Source organism: Cucurbita maxima, unplaced genomic scaffold (assembly GCF_002738345.1).
Source record: "Cucurbita maxima cultivar Rimu unplaced genomic scaffold, Cmax_1.0 Cma_Scf00043, whole genome shotgun sequence".
NCBI classification, from domain to species: Eukaryota; Viridiplantae; Streptophyta; class Magnoliopsida; order Cucurbitales; family Cucurbitaceae; genus Cucurbita; species Cucurbita maxima.
In genome coordinates, this window is record NW_019272059.1 from 1,253,860 (window position 1) to 1,275,460 (window position 21,601).

The following is a 21,601-nucleotide window of genomic DNA, read 5'->3' on the forward strand; positions in this document are numbered from 1 at the left end:
ATTTATTATCCGTTAATAAAAATATATGTTTTAATTAATAACTTATATAAAATTGTTGAAATTAGAATGAATTAGTAAGGGAGGGTTATGATGGTAAATTTTGTCTTCTTGTTTCTTTTTCTCTCAATGCCCTCAGCCCTGACAAGGTAGTGAGGGCTTTTTGACTTTAATTTACAAAAGACAAAAGTAAATTGGACAAAAACATCATATATTTTTGGTCCCCTAAACAACATACATAAAGTCATGGTAGGATTTAATAGTAACAATTTCTTACATTATTTTTGATCCTCGTATAATTAGAGTGGAAGAATTAGATGTTTTGTGCAAAATTACGAGTTTTTCTCTTATATAAATAGAGAAGACCGTCGGAGATAAGTCGATAATTATATTGTTTTGATTTGCGCAAAAGAAAATAAAACCCTAAAATAACTTAGAAGTGTGTATTCGTGTTTAGTCAATAACAATATCGTGATGAGAATTATTACTCTCGGTATCTCTAAACTATGACCGGGTCAATCCTAGGGAGTTTGAACAAAAGAATTGCAAAGGACACACAAAAACACGACATTAAATTGAGAGGACCGAACGTGTCGCGCGTTGGTGGGTGTGGGGCTTTGTGTTGTGGGGATAAGCGCACGAGGGTGAGAGCGAGCGCCAAGTGGTAGCTGTGTTGGTGGCGTTGTGTGTCTGGTTTGAACGCCTTCCAACTTGGTCAAACTGGGTTCATGTTTTTGTAGGGGCGGCCTTTTTGTTTTTGTTCTGATTTGGACACTCATAATGCTACAAACTTGGAAAGTTGGAGGTCATCAATCTGAGATGGGTAAGGGTGCCTGGCTCTGAACCATTTGTGAATTTTGCCTCGCTTTCATCGGTTTCCACCCACCACCCTCTGCCTTTATTATACTTCTAAGTCAACACGCTTACCTCATCATCATATGCCACAATAATGAGTCATGCATTTCAGACAAGATAGGATGTTTGAATGAGCGTTTGAGATCTCGAATGGAGTTTCATTTTGGCTGGATTTCATCAAAGTGGACTCTAACCAGATTGAAGATGGATTCAAGGTGGTTGATACCATATTATTGTAAAATTATGAAGAGGTTTGCTTAGTCACTCTTCTCAATTAGCTTCAATGACTTCGTTTTCAGTGGTGTCAGAGCAGGTTTGGATCACTTACAATACACAGCTCTATGAAGAGTGTCGTTTCTTAACTTTAGTTCACTTAGGTCCTAGGCGAGCTCGAAGACCATTCTACTTTTTTTTGCTGAATAGGAAGATGCGGACTACAAAAATGAGAATGGTTATCGTTAATCTATACTAAAAGAATAGAAAATTAGGTACGAAAGGACGGTGGATAGAAACTTAAATATTCTCGGGAGATGAAGTTGAGCCAAATGGTTGGTTTTGGAATCCTTTTGAAAGAGCATTTATAGATCATGCATGACTAAGCAAAGCTATCAATTTTAGTTGGTGAATTCCTATCCAAATCAAAGTCCTCGACTTTGGACATGTGGTTAGAGGTGTACCATGATTCGACTTTGTTGTCTTAATTACATGTGCTTCCTCCTAGCTACTTGATAGCTGCTGGATTGTCACACAATGCTTCTATACCTGCTAGGCCTCGAACTCTTGATGGGAGGCTTTGGAAGCCTTAATAAGCCCATCATCCAGCCCAACATTCTGAGAGGCCGTCAATTTTATTACTTTTATTTCTTGCAAAATTATGTGGATTTATTATTTTTTTTGAATTAGAATATCTTTAACTATCTATGTAATTATTTTTGTCAAATAAATCCAACATTAAAAAATATTTAATACATTTCAAATCGTCTCTCTAATTACAACAAAATTCTTTTAAATAGTTTTAAATTCATACGATAAAATCATTCCATAAATATGCAAGTTAATTTTAGTTTGGTTCTTAAAACGTGCATATATCTCCTATTTTTCTTGTTTTATTCATAATTCATAACATTCACTGGTCTAATGAAAATGGTTTCTTAACTACGTGAGCTCTCACAAATAAATGTAGGACAGATATTTGACCGTTCGCTCGAGTTGGTAGGTTGTGGGTATTTTGAAAGGTTACCTTTTAAGGCAATGAAATTGGTAATTTAATGCTAAATAATTTTTTTTTTTTTTTTTTCAAAGAAAGAAACAACTTATGAATAGAATTGGGTTTGCAAAGCCCAAAGGGGCAACCAATAACGAAGTGCTTAGGTTTGGTAAGGATATGATAGAATCACGAGAAGAGAAGGGGATAGATGGGACACGTGTCGCGTATACATTGGACTGTCAAGAATTTGCGAGAATTCGCTGTTGTCACGTACAAATTACAACGCGTGAGATACGGAGCTTAATAAACCGCAAAAGTTAGATAAGATTGTACACGTCATCGACCTTAGCCGACGCAGCTTTGCTCCTCAACTCTGCTTCTGACACGTGTCTCCGTGCTTTTTGAAACGTGATTCACACGTGTGTCGCAGTCCCACCCCTCCTCCCCTCTTACCGTTATTTTATTTTATTTTCTCAGAGAATATAATCTTATCTTTATATATATATTTCTTTTCTTGTATGCATCTTCCAATCCATTCTCGATTTTATCTAGATTTATTCTTTTTCTTTGAATGGTTACTGAAATCGTCCACATATACTTAAGCAATAGATCGTCCTTTAATTTTGGTTGGCCTGACCCATAAGATAATTAACGGCAGCTAGAACACTGTAATGAGACTTTCAGCTCCTTGTGTTTTAATCCACCAAACGAACTTGCATTAATTTTGACATCTATAACTTTGAAGTTTGAAGTACAAATAAGAGAACTATGAACTCGAGGTTGGTTAGACTCACGAGTCCTAATCACTACATACGAATGCACCATAGGATCAAACTACACTTATATAATAATTCTATCAATTATGTATATCGAAAATTACTAATGATCCTAGTAAAATGTTATATGAAAATAAATATAAAAATGGGAATTTTATTTTAGGACAGGAATAAAAGCTATTTTATTTTTATTCTTTAAAATATGAAATGGAAAATGGATTTGTAGGATAAAATTAAACAGATTTTGAAATCGTGTGGTAAATAAGAGGGCACGTCATGGTGCAAAAGTACGTTGACGATCAAAGGGCTATGAATAAAAGTCAACGAGAGAGACCAAATTGCCTCCGAATCAAAACAATCTCTGCTTTTATTTGAGGCCGATAAATTATGCTCCCAACGCGAGTTTCGTTCACGAGAAATATTCCTATTTATCACGATAAATTCAAAATTGTAAAAAATCCTTCAAAAAACTATTTATAATTTAAAAAAAGGTTTTGATAAATGTTGGATAAATTTAAAAATAAATGGATAAAATTTACTCTCAATTTAAATTATAAAATTGTATTATTATGTGAGTTTAGAAGATCAAGTAGATCTAATTGAGTAGGGAGACGAAAATAAGACATTTTTAATTAAAAAATGCTTATTATTACTTTAGATTGATATTTTCGGAGTTCAATTCAAATTGAAAAAAATATATTTTTTAAAGAAAAACGTCTTCTAAAGACATAAATATGTGATTTCAAATATGAACCGAATATAATTTTGAGATAGAAGATGTATCCAACGTACATTTTTTTAATGAAGAAAATAATAATAATAAAATACTAAAGAAACCATTATTCTTTACCCAGTTTTTTTTACAACCAAACCCTAAGCTTTAAGATATACGAACCCTAATTTTTGGATTCGAACACTCCAAAACACGTTAGATATCATCTTAAGCTCTAATCTTTCATTTGGTATAAAATTTATACTAAAAAATTTCAAATTGAATTTAAAGTAGAGGATCAAAAGGATGATTTTGAAAGCATCCCCTTTGCAATTAATTAGTGGGCAAATGGAAAGTATTACGAATACTCGGATCCAATAACTATTTAGGAGTTAATTTTGGCATGTCCGACACTTTTCTCTAATAAGAAGGGCATCTTTATGCCAAAGATCTTTCTAACAATTGGTGCACGGGAGCCCACTTCCGTTTCTCCAATCTACACAACAATTGCAATAAATAGAGATCGCCTGCCAGTTGTCTTCTCCTCCTTCGTTCGAGAAATCTGATCTCAACCAATCTCACCACATCTAACAAAGGAAAAGTAAGGGACGAATGATCCGAGAATAGCAACCAAAAGTGGAAACGTATAAACTCTCTTTCGAAAAAAACAAAATTCAACTAAATGCAAATAATTTTAGTAAATCTAATTTGAATTGAATACCTCCAAAAGTTCTCTTTTCGCTTTTTTCGAGTCAACGGTCAAGGATGGGTCATCATAACTGGTTAAGTGCGAGACGGTTGAATTAAGAAATTTAATGACTCAAAATCAGTTTAGTCACGAAACGGTTCAACTCAACTACAAAGATGATGTCGGTCACCCAGCAAAACGGGGAACTAAATCTTAAACGCCCAATCACCCTAAATCAACCTACCATCTGTCAGTTCCTTATAGATGGCTGGACTTCAACCTTTTACGCAATCAATAGGTTTACCATTATATTCATATGTATATAGATTTGAAGTAACGAGACTGGACATTAAAAAAATGCACAAAACATTTTCAATGGACCATAGGTTATACAATTATATAATATGGTAATGGGATATATATATAAGTCACAGGGAGTAGGTGACGGGAACCGGAAACCGTCAGGTTATCACTGTCTAGTCTATCCCTCACAGCCGCGTGGGTTTAGCATTCGGTCGAGACGCCGAGTTTGAGTTTTTTTATTTTTTTTATTTGAATTTTAATTTGACTAAAAAGGGTTGAAACTTACAAAAAACTGTCAACACGCTGTTTTCAAAATACCCGGTGTTACTGAGTCAAATTTTTACCCAACTCGTCATTTTTTTTTTAATTGTCCATTTAGTTAAGTATTTAATCATTTTTTTAGATAGAATTTAAAATATTGTAATTTATATTATTATTAGTCAATAATAAAAACCCTTTTTTGTTTTACAATTCTAGATTTGAGATATTGAAATAAAATAAATATATTTTTTATTTTTGAAAAAGAAAAAAGAAAAAAGAAAAAAGAAAAAAGAAAAAAGAAAAAAGAAGGTGTAGCGTGAGAGGAAGGGGAGAGAGGCAGAGGAGTTTGGTGGGTTTGGAGCATAAAAAAAGAAGAAGAAAAAAAAAGGATGCATTTTTATGAACGTTGAAGGGAGCCTACACCCAGCTTTATTCTTTTAATTTCTTTCCAATTGCTTTCTAATTTGTGGAGAGAGAAACAAATCAAAGGAACCCTTCAAGTCCCAATTCCCAATTCCCAATTCCCAATTCCCAATTCCATTGAAAGAAAAGATTAAGGTTTTGTTCCTATTTTCTCTTCTCTTCCATTTCCCATATTCTCGATATTTCTCCTACCAGGAAATCCCGGAACTTTTCCGGGATTAAACAAATACGAATACAAAAAAATAAAAAATAAAAAAAAAATTAAATAAATAAAACTCAGAAGTTTCTCTGTTACAACCTTCCAATTTTGAACAACCCCTCATATTGCAGGGCTTGGGTTTTATCAATCCCCTTCTTCTGTTTTTGATCCGATCCTTTCTTTTCACAAAACGAATATCTTCACACCACTACTCACTTTCATTTCGCTTCCAAACGGATGCAAGTTTGAGTGTTTGCGACTTTGTTGCTAACCATTTTATTTTTCTGGGAATCGGATTCTTGTGGTGCTGGATTAGTGTTGGGGAGGGGTTTTCTTTTCTGGGTGTTGTTCATTTTCGGGGATTTCGTCAATACCCACCTCCAATCTTTTTTGTTTTTCTTCGTATTTAGGTTTTTGTTCCTTGGAACTCTCACGGTGATGGAATTCCCACTTCGATTCTGAGTGGTTGTTTGAATTCCGTCCGTGTTCGATCGAGTTTGGTTTCTTCAGATTCCGATCATGTCCGCCAAGTCTGGGTCCTTGGATTACTGGAGGGATTACTTCCGGAATGCGAATTCGGATATTTTTAGCTTAATCGATTACGCAATCTTGGTGGCGGCTTCCGATTGTCCCAAGGAGTTCAGATTGAGGAGAGATCGAATTGCAGAGCAGTTGTTTTCATGCCGATTGACTCGCTGTTTGGGTTGCGACCGAGTGGAGCTGGCGGTGGCCGGCGATGTGGACTGCGAAACGGGTTTCAAGAGCGATTCTGCCGGAGATGGGCGTGCGTTTGAGGGCGGTGGGAGCAAAGAGAGCAAGGTTTACAGCAGTAGAGATGATGGAGGGGAGATGAATTTCAATCAGGTTAGCAATTATAGCTTTGGTGAAGCTGAAGCATTGACTGATGAAATTGAACAAGAATCTGAGATTGTTGGGGAGGTTTTGAGGATCAAAGAGATTCTCAATAATTTTGAAGAAGAGGTAATGAATGATTGTTTTGGGTCTTTACATTTTCTGGGATGTTCCGTTGTTTCTCATGTTGTGTGTTTCTTGTGCAGTCTGATTCAGTGTTGTTTGAATCCCTTAGAAGACTTGAATTGATGGCTCTATCAGTTGATGCCCTGCAGGTGATGATTTGAATTCTTCTGTTTGCTCTTGCATCTTTGGGGCAAGTTAAGTTTTGTTGGTTCTTCTTGTTTCTGATTGAGGATTTTTCTCTCTTTACCAGGCAACTGAGATTGGCAAGGCTGTTAATGGTCTTCGAAAGCATGGATCGAAGCGCATTCGCCATCTTGTTCGATTTCTTATCACGTACTAAATCTTGCCTTCAAAGCTCAATAGCAAGTATACATGTTCTATGATGAGTGCCCCAACTAAATTTGTTGTTGACACTCTATATGTCATCTTCCTTTGGATTTGTTCTTTAAAACTTACTCATTTGATTTTGAACATATAAGAATCAGTGTTTGTTCGACTGAGTTTTAATGAACAAAGAATTGTCTTCTTCGACCATGCAGCGTCCATTATTTTGTTTTTTGAGTGAGTGGAGAGCTTTTGTAGCTCATCTGTGCCTTTACAACTTGTTTGCTCACTCAGGGAGTTCTCTGTTTTGCATAGCATATAAGGAAACCTCGTCTTTGATATCATTATAAATGGCTGCTTGTTGTTAGTTTACTTTGCTTGAGGGTAAAAGATCTACTTTATTGGTTGCAGAGAGTGGAAAGAAATGGTGGACTTGTGGGTAAAAGCTACAGCTGCTGTTCATGGTAGAGTTCATTTTAGCTACACATGCATCTACATCGTTTCATGCCAACTTTCGAGATTTATTTACTGGGGAATGTTTTTGTTTTCCTGACAAAAAAGGTTCAGAAGTCACACCGGATTCGAAAAGTATGCCTGCATCTGAACAAGAAGAAGATGATTATGAAGATGGGCTTCCCTCTCCTCCTTTAGATGAAGCTGCATTTTTTACCACTCAGCCCACATCAATGGAGCTCTCACAAGTATGTCTCTATTTTCGAGTTGAAATGAGTTTTTACTCTCAAGAAAAGTTATCTACTTTATGTTGCATTGGTGGGTTCTAATCGACTGTATTTTACTTGCCATTCCATTCCCTTACTTGGTGAAGTTCTTTGATGGCATGGACGATGATGGAAGTGAGTTCATTATGCAATATCCTATGCTTTTCTCAATCACTTTTTTAGACTCTCCATTTCTTAGATTCATGATTACCAATGGGGATATATGTTTCAGATCCTCGAAACAGTGGGGAGTTCGTCAAGGAGCGCGATAATGGAAGAAAAACATCGAATGGCAGTCAAAACCCTATGAGGTGTAAACAACAAACCACTCGAGAGGTTAATGTGGTTGCTAAGGACAATCGTGAATCTAAGGACAATAAGAGTCAAATGAAAGAACAAGTTGTGAAGCCAAACAAGCCACCATCAAATGCAAATTCTGGGCTTTCGAGGCCGCAGAAGCCGAGCACCGTGCAGAAGGACAATCATGAGAAGTTGCAGCGTAAAGTGGAGAAGCCTACGATCCCAAAGAGGAGCCTGCAAGATGTAAGTAGCTGAAGATTGTAAAGTTATTTGGGGGTTTGTCCTTTGTCCTTGTACCTGATTTTTTCGATTTGTGTCTACCAGAAGTTCAAGTGCTCGGATGAGGTTGCAGTTCAAGTGAAACTAGAAGCCACTAAGAGGAAACTGCAAGAGAGTTACCAACAAGCTGAAAACGGTATTTGCTTTGTTTTGTTTTCCATCTATGCTTTTATCCACTCTGATACCAGTTTCATAGGCAGTCTAAAAGCTTTCTTGCTGAATATTTTAAGTATCAATCAAAGCAACTAGCTAAATATTTGCACCCGAGCATAGTTAAGTTTAACTGGTTAAGGCGTATATGACCAAAATGAGAGCTCTTTTAAACACATTTATGAAGTTGTTGAATATAACTAACTACATAACTGCTGATTCATGGTGGTGTTTATTGAACAGCCAAAAAGCAGCGGACGATACAGGTTATGGAACTACACGATATTCCGAAGCAGGGAATGGGCCACAGAAATGTGCACCTAAAATCTGGAGGCCACAATCGGCATTGGACAAACGGGCGGCGTTAGGATGAAATGATAGCGAGGAACAAGACTGATACTTCCAGGATACTTTCCTGGTGACTTTCCACCCAGAATCAGGTGGAAGATCATACTAAAAGCTCCCTGGCAAACGGTGTCTTGACCTACTCTACCTGCTTCAAGGTAAACAACAAGAAACTTGGTTCACTGTGTTGTGCCAGAGAAGGCGATTCCGATTCAAAGGAGAATCGGAGATGGAAAAAAAAAAAAGAAAAAAAAAAGAAGAACGATTTCGTAGTTGAAGTACATTTTGAAGTATAGAGAATTTCTTATGGAATTTGGGAGGCAAAATTATATAGCTTTTATAGGTGGTTTCTCAGGGAGTGTTGACATGGTTATATCTCTCTTCTTACATCATAATGACTGTATAGAACCCCTCATTTATTTTGGTTTCAAATTTTGCAAGCTATTCTCTCTTTCTCTTCTCTTGCTTGGTTGCTAGGAACTGAGGGGCTTCTGGTTGTGATGGTCCTTTTGGCTGTTATGACCCCACCCAAAGCCGAACCCAATTAATCAACCAAATCCAATTCCAAAAGCCAACCTCCTTTTTGTCCAAATTGGACCACCTTCAACGTTTTTGAACTGTGTGTTCGTCTCTCAAAACTGTACCTTTTGGGACTCTGCTCTGCCCTGCTCTGCAGTGAGGGGAGGGAGCATCATGGGGCCACTCACCTTTTCATCTCTTTATTATAATCTATCAATAATATTTATATTTCATAACCTGTTTGTAATTATATAATGCTCCTTTTAACCTTTCATCTTTCCAAATCAAGGAATAAGGGAATTAAAAAGCGGGGAAAAAGAAGTATAATGTATGTAGATAGTTAAATAGTATTCATTCAAATATTCGAGTTTCTACCACTTCTGTTTCCGATCCACAAAATGATACGCTCTCCCCCATGCCTTTATTCATGAGTGAGGATTGAAACAAAACCTACGTACTTCACTCTAACTAAACTAATCCTAAAAGTTAAGCATTGCAAAGTTGTTACTCTGTTAAGCCCGCCAAATTGCACTGTTTATGTACAAAAATGTGTGGTATACAGATCAATTGGCACAGAACTTCCTACGGCCCCCAAATGGTTTCCAAGTTTTAAGTAGACACAAGGTGAGGACCCGAACGTGGGAGGACGCATGAATACGTGACATACTTTACACTATCCAGCAACACAACGACAAATATTCTCGAAATCGACTTCGGCGTTATCACGCCGTCAACTTCACTGTCCCCAGCTTCCCTTGGATCAATGAGCACAGAAACTACGATAGACGAAGCTGTTTTGTTGTTACCTGGAAAGCTGTCTTTGCGTGGGTTTCCAACAGGTTCTTCTGTGATGTTGAAACTTGATCCACCTAGGGGAACTGGAAGACCACCCAGGATTCTCCTATTCCTTCCCTTATTCAGTTGAGTAGCATTCTTACGATGTGTTCCAGAAGTATTGGCAATTGACGATGCTGGAATTATTGCTCCTGGAGATGTTGAGGAAACGTCGAACTGGAACACTTCGGTGCACAAGCCAGAACTCAACATCGGTCCTGCAGATGGAGAAGGAAGACCGTAAGTATCTATAAAATGATGTCGAACCTACACCTCAATCATTGGCCTAAACCATTGATCAAGCCATGTTAACGTTTGACATCACATAAGCATTGATCAAATCCTCGTATGAGTAAGCATGTTCCCTAAAATCAATTCACTGCCAACGACTTTGTACATAAATCAGAAAACAAAAAATTTACAGTCTTGAGGATTCTGTCAAAAAAAATAAGCGAAAATCAGGACAACCTCTCCAATAAGCAGAACAATCATGACTACATGGAAACCCATCAGTTCATTAATTTCAATTAACATGTCCCCATCCCTTCTTTTGTAGACTTGGGAGGCATCATAGACCAAGATTTCCCATTAGTAACAGGTAGGAATTATACAAGACTTCTAAACGAGAAACAGTGAGTCAATTTTCATATCTACATTTCAAACTGTATAATCCAGAGTCAGATATCTTGTTTCAACAGCGATCTGATACCATTAGAATTCTAAATCCCAATTGAAGAGGTTATAATTCAAGTCTCATGCAACAAATAAAACTTCCAAATATCATCATTTCCAAGTACAAAAATTGTATATAAATAAAAGCTAATATGCTGCGTATTACCTGCAAGACCTTCTCGGAACCACTGTTGGAGTTTACCATCAGCTGCGGTCGCCTTGATATGGTCCTTTAAATTGTTGGCTGAACCTGAAGTAAGTGCCTTTGGCTGTTCGGCAGGATTTCTATACGCATGAGGATGTTTACCACCACTTTCCCTGATGTTGGGGATGGTGATGGCTGGACTAAGATCTCTAGGAATCGCAAGTCCAGTCTCCCTACCCTTGTCCTTATCAGAAGCCCTGCTGGAGGCCATAGCTTTCTCGCTTGCCAAGAAAGAATGGATTATTAAGTTTCCATCAATCTTCACTAACTTGTCATTCCTTGGGACGTATAAAGAAGCAACAAGAGGTTCACTAGCATTTCCAAGCTTACTAGACTCATCTGAATCATGCATACGCTGCGATCCTTTTAGTTGTTGATCGAATTTCAAGTCTCGGCCTTTCCTATGAATTTCCTCACATTGTAAGAGGTTCAAAGTATCAGATTTCCCACAAGGAGTTCTTACATTCACACCATTAGATAAATTCGAATACTTATCGACTCTCAAAACCCTTCCTCGGTTTTGATTGTATAACCTATCACCAACAAATGCTAACGTGCCAGGAACTCCTCCTCCAACATTTCTAAATCTGAGATTCACTATAGGAACTAGACCACCAAACAGCATAATAAAGAACAACAGACCCAGAAAACTAACACTCGCAACCTTCTTAGTTCTTCCCTCAGCCTTCTTACTCACATTCCTTTTCCCCTTTGCTGCAGGGGCAGGCTGTTGGGGCTTTAATCTCGGAATTGGAACCAGAGGGACCTGAGACCCTTGCGGTTTAACAACATACGGAGGACATGGCATCCACGGATAAGACATTGGGGCCATTGAGGGATGAGGATACATACCAGGAGGAGGAGGAGGCTGACACATACCACTACCACTCAGCTGCTGTCTCAGCCCTGCATTCTCAGCCATCACATATGATATCTTACTATTCAATTCAGCAATGGTTGAATGCATAGCTCTCAATTTATCCTCCAACTCCTCCACATAATGCTTCTTCCTCTGCCTGGAAAGCTGCGCACTCTCTCTATTCCTCATCAACCTCGCCTTCCTCTTCTCTTCATCCTCATTTAGAGCACAGGAACTCAATTGGGGATTGGAACTTTCTACAGGTTCAGATGACCTTCGATACTTGGCAGATCTCAAATCCGGGTTTCCTTCATCCAGGTCTTTCTTCCTCTTCGGCATGCAAATTTTTCCTATTTCCTCTGATTTAATCTTCTGATCGACAATGACATCGTAATACTCCCCATTGGAAGATGGGCAAGTTATCCCTTCAGAGACGCCGGAACCACAATTTCCAGAACCCGAGCCCTGAGACGACGCCGGCTCGCCCGAGAACTCCTGTTCACTACCACCACCATGCTCCGGAGAGGGACAGTTCACAATCCTCGGATCCTTTGAGTCCCAACCCCCGGAGTCAGTCGAAAAGCAACCGCTATCCGCAGTTGGTATTTTGGAAGATTGACAGTCAATAAACTTACCGTCATTGGGAGACTGCTCACAAGAAACCGCAGAGCTCCCCGATCCCGGGGACGCTTCAGAACTGCAAACGCGAACACGAGCGCCGTCAGCAGCAGCATCCCGGCCAGGCTGGGGCGGAACATCAGTAGCCGAATCCTGAGAATTGGTAGTTTGATCCAAATTCTCCAAGATGAGGAAATCGTCAGCCTCAGATGGGAGGTAAAGGTCGTCAAGATCATCAAAAGTGAGCTCAAAATCGTCATTTTCCTCGAATCCCAAATTCGAAGGCGTGGAATAAACAAAGGGGTCACTAGGGGCGGCAGAATTGGCATCGGAGAAAAAAAGAGAGTCGAGAGGCGGAATTTGGAGGGAATCAAATTCGGAAGCGTAAGTAGTGGAATTAGGGTTTTGATCAGAAGGCCAAACTTGCGCAACTGGGTCAGCCATAGTTAGGGTTTTGGAGATGAGAATTGATTCTGAAAATCCAGAGGGAGTTATTGGGTTGGATTTATTAAGGGAAGATTGAGGGAGGAGGAGGAGGAAGAGAATGGGATCTGAGATTTAATTGATCTTTGAGGACTAACGAAACTGCTCCCCGCTTTCTCAGTCAAGCGCGTGTCGTCAATCGCCTCCGTGCAGCTACAGGAATCTCAATTATTCCATAAATCTCAATTTTATTCAAATATCATCCTAAATTGTAATTAAAATAATGATCCTACCAAAATTATTCCATAAAACACTTTTATAAATTCATTAATAATTACTACATTTCTTTATAGTTTATAATTATATATTATTTATCATAGTCACCTATCAAATTTAATTTATATCCTCAAATTAATTAATAATAATAAAAAAGATGTTTTTGCTAAAATCAAAAGATCAAATAAGCATTCAATAGATTTTATCCTGATAAATTAGAAGTTAAAATTTTATTTTTGCGATTTGATAATATAAATAATTCTTATGATATAAAGTTAGAACCTACTCTACATTTTAAGGTTTTATCGAACCATAGAAATTATTTGTTTTTGATAAATGAACATACTTATTCATAATCTATTGATTTGGTGAAAACAACTTCTAGGCCACACTCCCATGTATTGCTACAATCATGTTAGCCAATTTACAACGGACTAAATAAGGTATGTGAAGGGTAGAGATGACTAGGCTTAAGAACGAAATTCTACCCGGACTAAGCTCAAGAACCAAGTACAAGACTCCCCAAGCAGGTCTTTCCAGAAACCTCTCAATCACTAGTGTCACTTTGGTTGACTTGGTCATATCTCATTGAGTGAGACTAAGAAAAAGAAAGGACCGGGACAACCATGCATAATTTGATTCGGGTTAGGTGACAAATTAAATGAAAAAAAAACAGTAAAAGTAGGTTGTGAAAATATAATTTTTTTTATTAACAGAAACTAAACGGATGAAACAGAGTTGAGTGAATCTATTGGCGAAAATAATTGAATTTTTTTTTTTAATTAATTGAAGGTATGACTGGGTCAAAGTACGGTAAGCACGTGAAGAAAAACCAAGAGTTGGCGCGCGTGGGGGGAGATGGGAGTAGTTAACTATTATCATTATTATTTATTTATAAAAAAAGTAATAAAATAAAGAAAATGCCAAAGTAGTGGCGGACCGGAGGAGCGGGCACGTGTTGAGTCCCTTAGCCGCTACGTCTTGTCCTTTCTTCCCTACCCGTACACTTGTTTTGTCCCTCTCCGATCGGCATCCTCAATTCCTCATATTTCTTAATAATACAAATTATTCATTAATTACTTTAATTTAATATAATCAAACATGTATTTATTGGTGATAATATTTACTCATGCTCTATATTTATCTTCAAGTATCTAATTATACAAGAGCCTTAACTGAAAAACATTATAGCTAAAGGACAAGTTTGTATGTGGGTTGGCACACCACTTCGTGTCTATCCTTTCAAACGTTGTTTCGTATCTAACGGTAAATATTGTGTTATTTCATTTTAAAAATTTGGAGAAACCTGAAAGATGGATAGATTGGGTATTGTAAAATGGAGCCCAACTAAGGCCCATATTCAAGGGTGTTGTTGTCACTAAGATCTAACCCAAGATGGAGTGGGAGGTGGCACAAATCGTAGTGAAAAGAAAAGATCATGTGGAGGAAGGCGGTCGGCGGTCGGCGGTCGGGTAGATCGATCGGCGATTAGGCGGCTACATGGGTCTTGGAGGGGGGTTGCGGGTTTTGATGTGCAGGGCCGCCATAGAAAAAGAAAGCCCATCAGAGAAGATAGGAAGGAACGACGGTGTTCTTGAAGCCTGGTTGGCGCCATTCCAATGTGTGGGCTCGCCGCCGCTCCTGATGCTGGTGAATAAAGAGAGAGAGAGAGGGGGGAGTTAATAAACATAATTTTGTAATTAAGAAAAAGAAAAAAGAAATAGTAAAAATAGGCATATTCTATATGTAATTGGTGGAGGCGGTGGTATGCGCGCGTATCAAGGAAGAAAATAGGAAGAGCTATGGATATTAGCTCTTTTCATACTCCGCTTTGCTTTGCGGGAAGAACAAAGGGATTTCTTGGCGAACAAATTATTGACCATTTTTTTTCTTTTTTTTTTTGTAATATAAAATCATTCCCAAATTCCATTTCTCTGTCTCCTTTTACCCCTTTCCCCCCATCTGCTCGGTGGGATACGAAAGAGGGTTTTTTTTTTCCCTCTCTCTCTCTCTCTCTCTCTCTCTCAATCTTCCTCCTCCTCTGATGCTAAGGATTAAACCCTTTTCCTCTTCCTTCCCTCTTCCCTTTCCTCTTCTTCTTCTCTGACCCAGAAGGGGAAGAAGAAACGCCTCTAAAAAACCCAGCAGTTTCAGAGTCCTGTGCGTTTAATAATACAGAGACCTCTCTTCTTCCATGGACACAGCTTCCTTTGATGTCGCCCCACAAGGGTTCAACGGCATAGATTCAATGGTCGACCCCTTCTTGGTGGAGGCTCTCCAGAATCCTCGACATCGTCTCACCAGTGAGTTCTTTTTTTTCTTTTCCTTTTTACAAGAAGGGGTTGAATTCCCAATTGCCCTTTGTTTTTTCCCCCAATCTTGAATCTGTTTCTGGGATCAATTCATTGCAATTTTCGAGTTTGTGTTCTTGTTGTTTGAAGTCTGGTGAATGATTTGATTTGATTTGATTTGGTTGTTCTGAAAGCTTGTAGCTGGGTAAGATCTGTTCTCTTTTCGTGAGGTTCCTGCAAGTGCCAATTGTGTATTGAACAACAGAACAAACGTACAAAAGTAACAACTGATAAAAAATTCATCTCTCTTTGAATTTAATAATCGAAATGCATCTTTTTGTTTTAGGAACAAAATGATTTCATTATGAAGAGGTATTCCCAACCTTTAAAGGGGATTACAAAAGAAATCACGCTGAACTCAGCACCTAATAGAAGAAATCAGCCTGACTTGGACCCAAAGAACATCACCCCAAGAATCACTTTCCTGGAAAACTCTCTTGTTCCTTTTGTGCCAAAGTTCCATAGAAGGCCTCCCCACAACTCTTAGGCTTAACCCAACAGAGATTGAAAGATTTAAACAATCTATACCAACAAGAGACGGCGAACTGGCAGTAAATGAACAAATGAAGTCTGCCCTCCATGTCCTTCCTACACAAGACACACCAACTGGGAGCTACTGAAGCTGTAGGCATTCATTTCTGGATCCTACAGCATGTATTTAGTTTCTCAAGGGCAAAGATCCAAAGGAACACTTCCATTTTGTTCATTCTTACAGATAATGTAAGGTAGCATTGCGTAAATGGATATTGAGCAAACAAGTTATTTTTAGAGGCCTCAAGTTGTCACTTTTTTATTGTCTTTTGGAATTGGTAGGTCTTTTCTTCAGCTAGGCGCATAGGGTAGTTCATAATAGGCAGGGATTTCCCTGTTGATGTTCAATCTTCCTTCCCAAGTCCCATTGATATAAATGTGCATTTCTCATATTTATTCATTTGAACATTGAATTCTTTTAACAAAATGTGATTTTCTTAGTAATTTACAATTTCCTTTCAGTTTTACGAATGGAGCTTGATATCCAGAAGTTTCTGCATAATCCGGATCAGCAGCATTTTGAGTTCCAGCATTTTCCTACTTCATACCTTCGACTTGCTGCTCACCGTGTTGCTCAACACTATGGCCTTCAAACCATGGTTCAGGACTCTGGTGTAGATGGTTTTGGAAATAGGATCTTGGTTTGTAAAACAGCGGAAAGCAGACTCCCTTCTGTGCATTTGTCTGAAATACCTGCAAAGCAATTGGACAATGAGAAACATGAGCAGGTCAAAATTGTTATCAGACCTAGGCCTAACAAAATGTCTGAAATTTCTGCCAATGATGGAGGTCTCAAACAAAGTTCTGTCAGGAGCGTGGAAGAGAGAAAGGAGGAATATGATAGGGCACGAGCTCGAATCTTCAGCTCCCCAAGTAGCCCTGAATTAGATGATACAACATCTCAGGCCCCATCTGAAGGAAAGTACGTTTGCTCGAACAGGGATGAGACTGAAGGCTGTAGAACTTTGGGTATTGATTTGGAAAAATTTAATGGCAGGGATGCCATGTCTTCTCGGGTTGCCATTTTCAAAGATAGGGAAAAGGATCGTAGCGACCCTGATTATGATCGCAATTACGATAGGTATGTGTCCATGAAAATTTAGTCCGACGTTTTTGTTATGCCATGCCAATGGAGACATTTTCTTTGATTCTTTTTTGATACAGGTATATTAGGAATCTTCCAATCAATCAAAACTTTAGCTTGGCGCCCTTTGTTATGCCTAAAATTCAGCCTCCATTTGTACAATACGATTCGGGTTATTCCCTCATGGGTCATATTCCTGGAACTCAAGCTTCAGTTAGCTATGGGCCTCATCCGAGTCCTGCTGTAAGCCCTTTCTGCACAGTGGGTTTAAACCAAACATCTAGAGATGCATCTTATGAACAGTGGCAGAGTGCTGCAATGATGTATGCCCATTCGTACAACCAACTCAGGCATTCTGCTTTTCAGGTACTATTTAATAACGAGGCTTTTCCCTTTGCAAAAAGGTTGCAAGTATTCTTTTCCAAAGCCCCCCAAGAGAATGGTATCATATTTGTCTCTAATATCTTTGTTTGGAGGCCCCCAACTCCAGCCAAAGGAACTCCTTTGAGCTTCCCTTATCAGTATCTGACGTTTGGATTGTCATAAACATATTGGGTAGGATCAAATCCCCAGGGTCAGGTGTAGACCACGTGCTTACTCCTCAGAGTTTGTTGTAAAAAGCTGGTCCCACATCCGTTGGAGAGGGGAACAAAACATTCCCTATAAGAGTGTCGAAACCTCTCCCTAACATAGGTGTTTTAAAACTTCGAGGGGAAGCCAGTAAGGAAAAGTCCAAAGAGGACAATATCTGCTAGCGGTAAGCTTGGGCTGTTACAAATGGTATCAGAGCCCGACACCAGGCGGTGTGCTAGCGAGAATGGTGGCCCCTAAGGGGGGTGTGGATTGTGAGATCGCACATCGGTTGGAGAGAGGAACAAAACACCCCCTTTGGGTGTGGAAACCTCTCCCTAATAGACGCATTTTAAAACCAACCTTGAGGGGAAGTGCAGAAGGGAAAGCCCAAAGAGGACAATATCGGATAGCGGTGGGCTTGAGCAGTTGTAGTAAATGTATTAAAGTGCACAATTCTTGACATTCATGAACTGATTACTATGTTGTGGTGCTATGTTAATGCAGGCCCCATTCATCCAGCAACCCCTCAGCTTTGACTATTCACAAAACCATTAGACAATGAGGAGTTTAGGTGAAAAAAAGGAGGAGTTTACAACTAGATTTTGTACCTGTAGGGGTTGCCTTTTACTCTTGTTTGACTGCTTGGAACTCAGTTCTAGTTTGTGCCTCTTTTGTTCTTCATTTGGAGCTTTATTCTAAGAATCTGTAAGGATTGAGGACTTTCTGATATCATTCCATTAGCTGAAGTTCTTCATCTCATACTTTTGCTTGTATTGCTGCTTTCTATTCTACCATCTTCAATCTCTCCTTAATACCATTTCTTCCATTGGACTTCAATTCTTCTCCTCTGCTATACACGTATGTGTCAACTTATGTGCACCTCGGTTCTTTTTTTCCTTTTTACACGCTTTCGTCTTTTTTGTTGTCTTCCTTCCTTGCTATAAAATGTGGACGCTGATTTGCGTGCATTATTTACCATGACGATGTGTGAACGAGATTGGTCGTACTTTTTTGAAATTTGCTGGCTTCTCTTTCTCTATCTAAATTCTAATTATTTAGTTGAACTAGTATGAATAATTTATAAAATAGATAGGCAAGTAATAACAAAGTTAGAGAATCTAGCCACTTGCGAACACATGCCAAATGGCCTATACTTTAATTAAGAAAATGTTAAAAAAAAATTTAATTATACTCTAAAAAGGTGAACCAATACCTTTTTCATTGGATAAACTCAAGCCCATTTGCCAGACATTAAAAAATTAATTGAATAAACAATGACTCAAAATTTTAGTTCTTAATTCCAAAACACCCCACAAAAGATGATACATGTCAACTCCCAATTGCTCATTAAAAAAGCATAAATCAACCAAACAAAAGAATGTGCTGTCCACTTGAGTGACAAGACGGCTTAAACGACCTAATAGCCATTATAACGGACGGTAGAGTGAAGGTTTATACTTTTGACCTCTTAAGAAAAGATGTCGGTAGTAAACTAAATTCAAGAGAGCTCGACGCGCCTACTAATTAAAAAAATCTTTGTGCAGTTAAAGTGATTTGAACTAGCAATTTAGAAAATGATTATCGGGCTGTCTAATTATTTCAAAAGTGATTATTTTGGTCACTTGTAGAATAAATCCAACCATATCGTACATGTTTCCACACGAAAACCATTTAGTTACGAGAATTGATCCAAATAAATATAAAAAATTGGGAAGTGATTTTTTTATGGGAAAAAAAAGAAAACAAATAAAAAAAACAACCAATAATTGGGTGAGACATAGGTTGATTACAAGGTTGGTGGAGGTTAGTGTGTGTTGGGAATCCTAGCACATTATTTCCAAAGCTTCAATTTTGCAAACCAACAAACCTTAAAGCTCACCTTTTCTAGCCCAACATGTGATACACTCAAATCAAACCCTTTTTTTTTTTTTTTTTTTGCAATAAATATAAATATATATTCTATTTTATGAGAGGTTAATTTAAAGAATATATATTCGCGATTAAAATCTTTTAAATATTAGAAAAAAAATGTCTAAAATCAATGTAATTTGTAATGATTTATAAGACATGTAATAGACCAAAAAGGGAAGAAAACAAAAGAATTAAAGAGTACTTGATTTGATTGCTCACACACCACAAAATCTTTTGCGTTTAGTTCACATTTTTTTTAGATTACCCTTCAAAAAAACATCACTTTCTATTCCACAATTAAAGAGTACTTAAATGTCATCCACAACTACCCACATTAGCCCACCTCAATAAACTTATATTCATCCGCTTCCTCTCAAAGTTTCTAAAACGGTGCGGTGCTAGTGAGAGATTTTCACACTCTCATAAAAAAAATGTTTCGTTCTATTCTCCAACCGATGTGGTTCTCACAATCTGCCTCCTCTCAGAGCCAGCATCTTCACTCTCTGTGAAATCTCACAAAAATAAATCTTAATGTGTTATGGATAAACATGGGTAGAACTAGCCTACCCGTCTTTTTAGTATATAAAATATGAATTTTTATGATAAAAGTCCTTTGGTATTCCATATATGAACCAATGCTAAGACTAAAATAGGATTGAATGGTGAATTTATCAAAATTTGGAGCAGAGGCACGTGGATGCATTTTGGTTGCTTAAGATGTTTATTAAACAAATGGGTGTTGTGTTTTGGCACTGCTTCATTACAGCTAAACACTGTGATGAACCTCACATGCTCTGCTTCCATGTTTGTTGATTGGGATATAATTATTGTGGATAAGCATTCTAATTACCCCAAAAAGGGATTAACTTTAACACCATTCAATTCACTAATTATCATTAATACCACACAATTTAGAATTTAGAGATGATAATGATGAACACACCCAAATTGTTCTTAATATTCATGTACAATCTTACCTCTTTAGCATAATATATAATCCATTTTGCCTTCGACTCTGCAACTGACGACCGCCCTTGTTTTCGCCGGAGAAGACGACGGCAACACCAACGTCACGGAGATACAGAGAGTTCTGAGCAGATTTCAAAATGGAAAGAGGTTTAATCGTTTCCGGTGGGGAAAAGAGTGAGAACCTTCCTCCCTCCTGTTCCATTACTCGAATCCAAATCCTCGCTGTAATTCGTCGCCGGGGTAGTCACAGGGGTCCCAATCCGGTGAACAGGCCGAGCCAAAAACGGATGCTCAAACTGCCCATTCGGCGGCGACCCAAAATGGGCTACTTGTCGGTGGTATTGAGCGGCAGCGGCGGCGGCCATCTGGTGGTGGTGCTGCAGAGCTCCGACCGGCACAAACGGCAGGAAATGGTCGGAATTAGTCCGAGAGGAGTGAAGAAAATGCGGCGGAACTGGAGAGCTGGCGAACAAATGGTCGGTAGCAGGATCTGAAACGGGTGAAACTAATCCAGCACCGCCACTGACTCCGCCGCCACTGCCGCCGGGAATCCCCTGCATACGCTTCAAATAGAGGCGATATTTCTGCAAATGGCTAGCCACGTTCTCACGAGTTAACCCATCCACGCTCATCAACTGCATTATGGTTTTAGGTACAGCATTTTTTATTCCCAAATGGCCGACCGCGTCGACAAATCGCTTGTGGAGCTGTGGAGTCCAGACCAGGCGCGGCCTCTTCAGGGTCCGCGCAGGTTCTTCTCCAGCGCCGGCGCCAGACACAAAATCACCAGAATCCCCAAAATCGGCCGAACTCGGCTGGATTGGCACCGGAGGCGGCGGAGGCGGTGGGTGGTGGTTGTTGTTGTTGTTGTTGTTGATGGAACTATCTGGGTTTCTGATATCAAATGCCAAAGCAAGATCAGGAGTGATAAGGGTTTGGGAAAGAGGCATCAATTCATCAGGAGAGGGAAGCTCCTGATCCCATTTTGAAAACCAATTAGAATCATCTTCCCTCATTGTTTTTCAAATCTAAAGCAACCCACTTTAGTTTTCACCAAAACTTCAACTGGGTTCGCTCTAAATTTGTAAACGAACAAGAAGAACAAGACACAAATTATGATCAAAACCAGAACCAGAACACCTGAAAATTTTTCAGACCAGAGAAAAAGGAAGAAGATGATGAAGAAGAAAGCTGAGGAATTTGGGAGAGGGGTTCGAGGTGGATCTTGTAAAGCTCTTTTTTTTTTTTTTTTTTTTTTTT

General features: G+C 38.7%; 4 protein-coding genes across 4 annotated transcripts; 2 read left to right on the forward strand and 2 right to left on the reverse strand.

The window, feature by feature from the left end:
• Window positions 1–5,218: 5,218 nt before the first annotated feature.
• Window positions 5,219–8,967, forward strand: LOC111469992 (probable mediator of RNA polymerase II transcription subunit 26b). The gene is made up of 9 exons (XM_023115431.1): window positions 5,219–6,402; window positions 6,480–6,548; window positions 6,650–6,732; window positions 7,135–7,187; window positions 7,285–7,424; window positions 7,550–7,577; window positions 7,675–7,985; window positions 8,067–8,157; window positions 8,415–8,967. Exons 1-9 carry the CDS (start codon window positions 5,941–5,943, stop codon window positions 8,537–8,539), a joined length of 1,362 nt encoding a protein of 453 aa, XP_022971199.1. The 5' UTR covers window positions 5,219–5,940; the 3' UTR covers window positions 8,540–8,967.
• Window positions 8,968–9,370: 403 nt separating this feature from the next.
• Window positions 9,371–12,788, reverse strand: LOC111469982 (bZIP transcription factor 17). Its single transcript, XM_023115412.1, has 2 exons — window positions 10,708–12,788; window positions 9,371–10,087 (listed from the first exon to the last, which is right to left on the reverse strand). The coding sequence occupies exons 1-2, from the start codon at window positions 12,665–12,667 to the stop codon at window positions 9,645–9,647; spliced, it is 2,403 nt and encodes an 800-aa protein (XP_022971180.1). The 5' UTR covers window positions 12,668–12,788; the 3' UTR covers window positions 9,371–9,644.
• Window positions 12,789–14,850: 2,062 nt separating this feature from the next.
• On the forward strand, window positions 14,851–18,234 carry LOC111469995. The gene is made up of 4 exons (XM_023115435.1): window positions 14,851–15,225; window positions 16,267–16,885; window positions 16,969–17,254; window positions 17,966–18,234. Exons 1-4 carry the CDS (start codon window positions 15,117–15,119, stop codon window positions 18,014–18,016), a joined length of 1,065 nt encoding a protein of 354 aa, XP_022971203.1. The 5' UTR covers window positions 14,851–15,116; the 3' UTR covers window positions 18,017–18,234.
• Window positions 18,235–20,231: 1,997 nt separating this feature from the next.
• On the reverse strand, window positions 20,232–21,595 carry LOC111469997 (transcription factor MYBC1-like). Its single transcript, XM_023115437.1, has one exon. The coding sequence runs from the start codon at window positions 21,355–21,357 to the stop codon at window positions 20,491–20,493; it is 867 nt and encodes a 288-aa protein (XP_022971205.1). The 5' UTR covers window positions 21,358–21,595; the 3' UTR covers window positions 20,232–20,490.
• Between the last annotated feature and the right edge of the window lie 6 nt (window positions 21,596–21,601).

Bases quoted from the DNA above. Each gene is read 5' to 3' on its own strand.
- LOC111469982 (XM_023115412.1), bottom strand. From the start codon at position 12,667: ATGGCTGACCCAGTTGCGCAAGTTTGGCCTTCTGATCAAAACCCTAAT. The intron at 10,088-10,707 runs GTAATACGCAGC...CTCCATCTGCAG, and splicing joins GTTCCGAGAAGGTCTTGCAG to GACCGATGTTGAGTTCTGGC.
- LOC111469995 (XM_023115435.1), top strand. From the start codon at position 15,117: ATGGACACAGCTTCCTTTGATGTCGCCCCACAAGGGTTCAACGGCATA. The intron at 15,226-16,266 runs GTGAGTTCTTTT...ATTTCCTTTCAG, and splicing joins TCCTCGACATCGTCTCACCA to TTTTACGAATGGAGCTTGAT. The intron at 16,886-16,968 runs GTATGTGTCCAT...TTTTTGATACAG, and splicing joins TATGATCGCAATTACGATAG to GTATATTAGGAATCTTCCAA.
- LOC111469997 (XM_023115437.1), bottom strand. From the start codon at position 21,357: ATGAGGGAAGATGATTCTAATTGGTTTTCAAAATGGGATCAGGAGCTT.
- LOC111469992 (XM_023115431.1), top strand. From the start codon at position 5,941: ATGTCCGCCAAGTCTGGGTCCTTGGATTACTGGAGGGATTACTTCCGG. The intron at 6,733-7,134 runs GTACTAAATCTT...TATTGGTTGCAG, and splicing joins CTTGTTCGATTTCTTATCAC to AGAGTGGAAAGAAATGGTGG. The intron at 7,188-7,284 runs GTAGAGTTCATT...CTGACAAAAAAG, and splicing joins AGCTACAGCTGCTGTTCATG to GTTCAGAAGTCACACCGGAT.